This window comes from Oryx dammah, unplaced genomic scaffold (assembly GCF_014754425.2).
Source record: "Oryx dammah isolate SB20612 unplaced genomic scaffold, SCBI_Odam_1.1 HiC_scaffold_28, whole genome shotgun sequence".
NCBI classification, from domain to species: domain Eukaryota; kingdom Metazoa; phylum Chordata; class Mammalia; order Artiodactyla; family Bovidae; genus Oryx; species Oryx dammah.
In genome coordinates, this window is record NW_024070212.1 from 9110897 (window position 1) to 9118765 (window position 7869).

General features: G+C 53.9%; 1 protein-coding gene across 1 annotated transcript; it reads right to left on the reverse strand.

The window, feature by feature from the left end:
* Positions 1-882: 882 nt before the first annotated feature.
* Positions 883-5926, reverse strand: NHLH1 (nescient helix-loop-helix 1). The gene is made up of 2 exons (XM_040230110.1): positions 5802-5926; positions 883-3104 (listed from the first exon to the last, which is right to left on the reverse strand). Exon 2 carries the CDS (start codon positions 2926-2928, stop codon positions 2527-2529), a length of 402 nt encoding a protein of 133 aa, XP_040086044.1. The 5' UTR covers positions 2929-3104; positions 5802-5926; the 3' UTR covers positions 883-2526.
* Positions 5927-7869: the final 1943 nt, after the last annotated feature.

Genomic DNA, 7869 nt, shown 5'->3' on the forward strand with positions numbered 1-7869 from the left:
TAAAGACACATATCCTCCGTGTTTCACCTGTTCCTTCTGTGAAGTCATTTCCAGGCTTCCCAGAAGTCAAGTGTGTGGTGCCTTCTTGACCACACAACTCTGAATACTCTCTAGTTTATCGAAGTTCCTGTTAAAATAGGAGTCCACAGAGCAGCACCTGGCAGGCTGGTTCATTTCAGAGAAGCAGAGAGGTCCTGGCAGTATAGGACACAGAAAAATCTGGGTGTGAACTTCCTCTCTTCCCCTGACTAGCTGTGTGACTTTGGGCAAGGCTCTTTTCCTCTCTGGACTCCAGCTCCCTCATCTATAAGGTAGCTTTAGACCTGCTCCCAGAACCCCTTTGCTATTCCTTCAGCTCCCTTTGCATCCCTGCCCCTATGTCCCTCTTAGTCCCGGGGGCTCCACTGTGTTCTTCCCTGCATTCAAAAGCTGAGGAACACAAATGGGCCAAGAACTGTGACCGCGAGGATTTTTAACCCAGCTCAGAGGCAATAACGATTCATCGCCACGGTATGAATTGTTGCATAGTCCAGCAGCAGGGACCCACAGACACACGATTAACATGGGTTTCACTAGGACACTCAGCTCTTTCTCTGATCCGCAGAGAGCAGAAGCAGAAGCACATCAGAAGACTCAGGAAGTGTCCCTGGATGGGTATCAAGGTGGAGGTACTCCACTTCAGGTGGAGGAGTCTGGGCCCTGCTACACATTCCCCTACACACTCTGGCACCCCTCTTCTCTCTTTTTTCATTTTCCCACCATAATGAGCTCTCATGACCCCATAAGAAGTCTTCAGAGCTTGGAACCCTCAATGCCTGCTCTACCATAACCTGCAACCCAGCGTCCCAACCCAGTCGAATAATCCACAGCCATACCTGGTGCTAGAATGAGGTCACTTTAATTTTTCCTTGTAGATGAAATCAGAATTTCAACAGGAGGGACTCACACATGGACACAGACCCCTGAGGGCCCACTGTTGGGGAGGGGTTCTTAGGAAGAAGTGAGGATTGTGGGGGAGGGTTGGAAAGAGAAAAGAAGCAGGCAGGACTGGAGTGGGATTGTCTGGGGATGAAGGGAGCTGAAGAAGGATCCAGGAGTGCTGGCAGGGTAAAGGGGGTATCATCCCGAGGATTAGGGCGTCAGGACAGATGGGTCCTAGGAGGGGATATGGGTGTGGTGAGGGAAAGGGATCCCCCACACACCTGGAGTTGCAGAAGGAACAAGAAAGGGAAGGGAATAACCAGGGAGGAAGTAAGAGAGGCCAGGCGAAGGCTGCCAGGAGCCTCCTCACTCTACCCCAAAGTGCACGACTCGGCAATAAATAGTAATATTTATAAATAAATAAGTAAATAAATAGATGAATAAATAAATACGTAAATAAATAATATCCTTGTAGAGCTAGGAGTTTGGTGTGAGGGAGGTGGAAAATGGGAAGTGTGGGAGCGCATCTCTCCTACACAGTTTCTCTGGCCCTTCATTCTGTCACTGACCCCAGCTAGTGAGCAGGTGGGCTCAGCAACATGGGGGGAGGGTGGGGGACAAGAGGGCCTCAAGGTGGGGTGGGGTAGGTGTCTTTCCCCTGCTAAAGGCAGCTTAAGGAAAGAGAAGAAAATACAATAAACAAGTCATGGGGCAGAAGAGCCGAGCTTTCCCAGAGGGCAATAATGGGGCATAACCCCTGCACCCGACGGAGAAGCCAGTGTGGGCTTTTCACATCTTCGTGGTGGGCGGGGAAGGAGGGAGCAGACATGAGATCCAGCCCACCCACTGCCGCGGCCTTTTGCAGATTCTCTACGCTGAGTCTGGGGACATGCTCCCCTACCCCCAGACCTAGGTTTCCCTTTCTCTAGCTGCACACAAGGAAGAAGCAAGTTGGGGTGGTTGGGTGGAAGGGGAAGGGAGAGGGCCAAATAGCTCAGAGAGGGCAAGGCACTCACTACCAAGTAAGAACCGAGGTCTGTATATGCTAAGCCTCAGGAAAGACGTAGAAAACAGGGAGTTTTCCCACAATTCCCAGCTACTGAGATGCCCCTCAGAGGAGTTAACTCCCGAGCCCCCGCCTCCCAGGGCTAGACTGGGATGCTTAAGAAAAAGCCCACCCCACTCTAATCCCAGCCTTCCCCCTTCCTGTTCTCATGCCCCCTCCCTACTATGGGCAGGAGATGCTGGAGCGGGGTAGAAGGAGGGTGGGAGGCAGAGCTGGGGTCTGGGAAAGGGAGGGGGGAAGTCTCTGAAAATCTGGGACTAGCAATAGAAGAGGGAGCAGCCCATGAGCAAGCCAAGACTATACCCACCAGCCCAGCAAACATTTCTAGCCAGCTGGGCCCCGACCGCTAACCGTGGAAGGTACCCACGAGAGGAGCCCTCCGGGTACCCGGGTGAGTCAAAGAAAGTCGCCTCCATGACCCACCAGTGGGCACTCTGCCTGGGCCCGGGGCCTGTGGGTACATGCCATGCCGAGGTCCAGGGGCTCAGGAAGGCGAGGCCGGGGGAGACGGGTGGACCCGGCGGGGAGGCAGGCAGTGTTCACACGTCCAGCACGTGGTTCAGGTAGGAGATGTAGCAGATGGCCAGGCGCAGGATCTCAATCTTGGAAAGCTTCTTGTCGGGGGGCAGCGTGGGCAGCAGCTTGCGCAGCTCGGCGAAGGCCAAGTTGAAGGCTTCCACACGGATCCGCTCCCGCGTGGCATGGGCCGTGCGGTACTTGGCTGTGGCGCGCCGCCGGCGCCGACGCTCCTCGCGGCTCAAGTGCTGCAGGTCTTTCCGGCCCGGCTCTCCAGGCTCCAGGCCCCGGGCCGGGCCGCCCCTCGGCCCCCCGGGCCCCGCCCCGTCAGGGCCCGCCCCGCCCCCACAGTCGCTGAAGCCGGACTCGGTCTCCGAGTGGGTGAGAGGCAGGTCCAGCTCCATGGTGTCTGAGTTGAGCATCATGATGGATGCCCCCCGCCCAGTGAGATCAGGACCCCCTCCCCACCCCTCCCTCTGGGAGCCTGAAAGCTGGTGGCGGGAGGGGCAGGAAGGGCCTGGGGTGGGGAGGTCTGCCACTGAGCTCAGGAAGTCAGAGCCACTTCAGGGTTCCATGGTCAGGGTTCCGGTCGGTCGGGAGTCTGGAAGAAAGAAGGGGAAGTGAATAAGATCAGAGGCAGGAAGGAGGGGACAGCTCAGAGATGCGGAGCCAGGAGGAAGGTTTAAGATGGGCTGGGAGGGGGAAGGTACTATTAGCTTGGGGAAAGGACAGCAGAAACATGGGGAGGATTGGGGGTTGGGGGGCACAAGAGAGACGAGCAGGTGGCCACAGTGTAAAGACGTAAGAGGACAGCTGGAAAGAAGGGAGGAGACCCAGAAAGTCAGCAACTGGGAAGGAGGAGAACCCATGAGAAGAATGCAGGGCAGGATAAAACTAAACAAGAGGATTAAAGACCTACAGGTAGGACCTAACGCTGTAGCTCCTAGAAGCAAACACAGGGGAAAAGCTTCATGACATTGGCCTTGGCAATCAAAACAAAAAGCAGAAATAGACAAACGGGACTACATCAAACTTAAAGCCGCCTGTGCATCACAGGACACAATCAGCAGACTGAAAGGGCAACAGGAGAGAATATTTGCAAATCATATGGATGATAAAGGATTAATATCCAGAGTAGTATAAAGAACTCCCACAGTTCAATGAAAAATAAAAACAAAACGACCAAGAAATGGGCAAAGGACTTGAAGACATTTCTCCCAAGATGATATACAAATGGCCAGCAAACATAAGAAAAGATTATCAACATCACTAATCATCAGAGAAATGCAAATCAAAATCACAGTGAGATGTAACCTCACACTTGTTAGGATGATTATTGTCTAACACACACACACACACACATATAACAGGATAGGGAGACATTGGGACACTTTGCCCTATTGGTGGGACTGTAAAATGGTGCAACTGTTATGGAAAGAGTATGCAGTTTCCTTTAAAAATTAAAAATAGAAGCACCACATGATCTCACAATCCCACCTCTGTGTATATGTCCAAGAGAATCGAAATCAGGATCTTGAAGAGATGTCTGCAGCCCCATGTTCACTGTAGCATTATTCACAATAACTAAAATATGGACACAGCCCAAACGCCCATCAAAAGATGTACGGATTAAAACACGTGGCATAGACTCACAATGGAATATTATTCACCCTTAAAAGGGAAGAAAATCCTACCACCAGGGCTACCTTGAGGACATTATGCAGAGTGAAATGAATCAGTTGCAAAAATACAAATATCCTTTGATTCCACTTCTATGATGTATCTAAGTAGTTAGCAGAAAGTAGAATGATGCTTCAGAGTCTGAGGCCAGGAGTAGGGGAGGTATTGCTAAAAAGTTACAGACTTTCAAGTTTCCAAGATGAAAAAGTTCCAGAGCTCTGTTTCACAACAACGTGAATATACTTAACATTACTGAACCATACACTTAAAATTTATAATTATATGTTATGAGTTTTTATCACAATAAAAAAATGTTTAATAATTAAAAGGACAGAGGACTGAGCAAGACCGGAGCCGCAGCTCCAAGGGAGATGGGCTATGGCTCTAAACCTCTCCCAGTTGTGAGGGGAACGTTGCAAGCCTTGGCCCTGCCACCCCCTCCCTCCCAGGGCCCCTCTCCACCCTGGCTGCTTCTGGATGTGTGTGTGGAGGGGTACGGGTGATAAACACACAGATTGCCCTTTGTAGAGTGGACTGAGGCATATGGAGCTCAGCACTGCTACCCAGCTCAGTCCTTCCCAGCCCCCAAACCCCACACAACAGGACCATAGCAGACGTCAGATCCTACCACCCTGACCACTAAAACCAGGGGGATGTAGCTCCTTCGGTAATGGTCCCCCTGCCCAGGACAGCCCCTTCCTCCAGCTCTGTCATCAACACTCTCGACCTTGCTGTTCCCTGGCCCTTTTAGCAACTGTGCAAGGAAGACTGGGGAAAGGGAACGTAATCAGCTCTCCATTCCACATCCTCCCCCAGCTCAAAGGCCTTTCAGAGATGGTCTGCAGAGGAGGATGGGGATAGCTTTGGGGGACCTCTGTTTGGGGCTGGGCTAGGGTTTGCTTGTCTCTGGGAGCAGAGGAGGTCAGGGAGAGGCAGTTGGAACATGGGCCAGGAAAGGCTGAGGAAAGGGCTTCGCTCTGGGGGAATGTCAAGCCGAAACAGCGGATCACTCATTGTGAGCTCTGCGGACCTAACTTCCAGAAACAGAAGCACAGAGGCTCCTTTGCCATCACCGTCTCCCCTTCCTCACCAGCCTGAGTTCTCCTGCCTGAAGCAGACCTTCACAGGGGTCAGGACTCCCCAGCCTTGCTCCGCCCCACTGTGCAGAAAAGAGGCTCAACCGAGTTGTTCACTAACAGTAAGCTCTGAGGGTTGAGGGGTGTGAGATCATCACCATCTGATGCATGTACACACACAACCATAACACAAAACAGAAGGAGGTGAGTGCTGAAATTTAGGACACACTCCACACTCCAGGATTCAAAGGAACAGGAAAGAATGCATGGCGACAGCGCAGGAGGCCCTGAGGTCAGCGCCTCCCAATATGTCTTCAGTGCTGCAGCCCCCCACTCCCACGCTCCAGGAGTTCGGTGCCGGGTTCTCCACGCCGGTCACAGCCCGCTTCCCCCTCTACCCGGCCCCCACATTCCTTCATCCCTGATCACTTTACCCTTCCTTCCCTCAGCCCACTCCATCTGCTCCCGATCGGACCCCAGTCCCATTGCCACCTGCCCCACTGTTCTCCCCGACTCCAATCTGCACAGCAGCGTCTATTTACCCATCAAGTCAGTCCTCGCCCCCAAATCCACTTCTGCTCTCAAAGTTCCAGGCTCCGAAGATCTGCGGTTCCAAGCATCCGGGGAAGGACTTCCTGCCCCCCTTCTGCCATCCCCAGCCCCACTGAGAATGATAGGCACAAAGAGTCCAAGGGGAGAAGTGGGTAAGAGGGAGGCCCAGGGATTCAGGGAGACACGGCACGAGACAGAACGAGAGGGAGGCTCTGGGAGCGGACTTGAGCCAGAGAACGGGAAGGACGCGCCCAGCCTTCCCAGCCCGTGGTTCCCCCTTTACCTAGGAGGACCCTGTGAGGGGATCCAAACTGGCCGCACAGGGGCCCAGCGCTGACAGCCCCAGTCTCCTCTGGCTGCTCAGAGCTCATCCGTCTGCAAAGTTACTGACCAGCTTTCTAGACCTCTCCAGGGCAGCGTGGCATGGCTGTACAGGCTCCGGGGCAGATGAGAGGGGTACACATGTTGGGAATTAGAGGGCCCAGGTGGAGGTGGTGAGCTTAGCCAGGTACTGGGGCCACCCACACTCACATGCACACACACACTCACAGACACACACCTGAGCTGGCCCAGCCCTATGTATATATATGGAGATACACACACACACCCCCAGCTCTCCATTGGCTGGCCCAGCCCCCCTTTCTTATCAATATTAAACAGTCAGGCCAGGCAGCCATTGGCAGAGAGATCTGGGAACCCCCCTGGGAGCTGGGGGCGGGGGCTGGCCCTGGGGGGGGCGGGGAGTGGGGGAGCAGGGACATCTGTTCTCCATGCATATTTCATAAGCAAGAAATGGAGAGCTGGGGAAGGGGTGGGGCTGGGGCGAGAGCCAGGGCAGGATCGCAGATGAACCCCCTCAGTCTCTCACTCCAGAGGCGGCAGGGACAGAGGCCCCTGGCAAGCCAGGTTAAACCATGGTCCCATTCGGAGTCCCAGCTGGACTGTGATAGCCCCTTCCCCTGTCTCCTTTTCCCTGGGAAAAAGACTCCCCAAGGTACTAACAGGGAAGTCCAGAAAAGAGCTAGTGGACAGCACTAAAGCACGGAAGAGGACCCTAGAGCCCTTACCCTCACCGAGCTCTCATTCTTCGCAGAGCTGGCTCCCACCAGCCCCCTTGCCAGGCTACCTGTGGCTACTGTTCAGGCCCCTGCCCTCATCACCCCTGAGACTCACCGCACCCTCTTATCCCAGCCCCCGCCTCCCACCTACCCCATCACCAGAGGAGGAGTGGGGTCAGATGCCTGACGCAGATCCTACAAAGAGTTTTTCTAGGCTGGCTGGCCCGGTCGGACCCACTGGGAATTGGGGACTCTCAGGAGGAAAGAGGTAAGGCTAAAAGGAGCAGAGCACAGGAGTGCTGAGAGAGGAGGAACCGGGCTGGGAAGGACATTAGGGGAGGAGGGCAGGGCACCCAGGCAGGCGCCAAGCATGCTGGGGCATCAGATGAGCAATGCAGAAAACCAGCTATAAAGTAATATGCAAATGGGCATTGATTAAGTTCACATCAATAACTCAGCTGCCTCCAGTCTGCGTGTGCATGTGTGTGCAAATCTGAGGGGGTGTGTGTGTGTGAGATGAAGGATGGCAGGAGCAGAGAGCAAGGGGAGCACCACAGAGAGGCAGTAGGCTTTGCTTCAGTACCTAAAGTTCTCTTCCCCACTCAGCTGTTGAGCGTCTTCCCTGAACCTTTGTGAAGATCCAGAAATGAACCACGGCTGGGAAGACTCCAGAGACTGCGCGCTGCAGTGAAGAAAGCTCTGTCGGCTGTGCGACTTTGGACAAGTAACTTAACCTCTTGAGCCTCAGTCACGTCCAACTCTTAGCGACCCTCTGGACTGTAGCCAGCCAGGCTCCTCTGTCCATGGAATTTTCCAGGTGAGAATGCTGGAGTGGGTTGCGATTTCCTTCTCCAGGGGATCTTCCCGACCCAGGGATTGAACCCACATTTCTGGCATCCCCTGCATTGGCAAGTGGAGTCTCTACCACTAGCACCACCTGGGAAACCCTCTTAAACCTCAACCTTTCTTTTCTGTAAAATGGGATTAACTATAGCTGCCG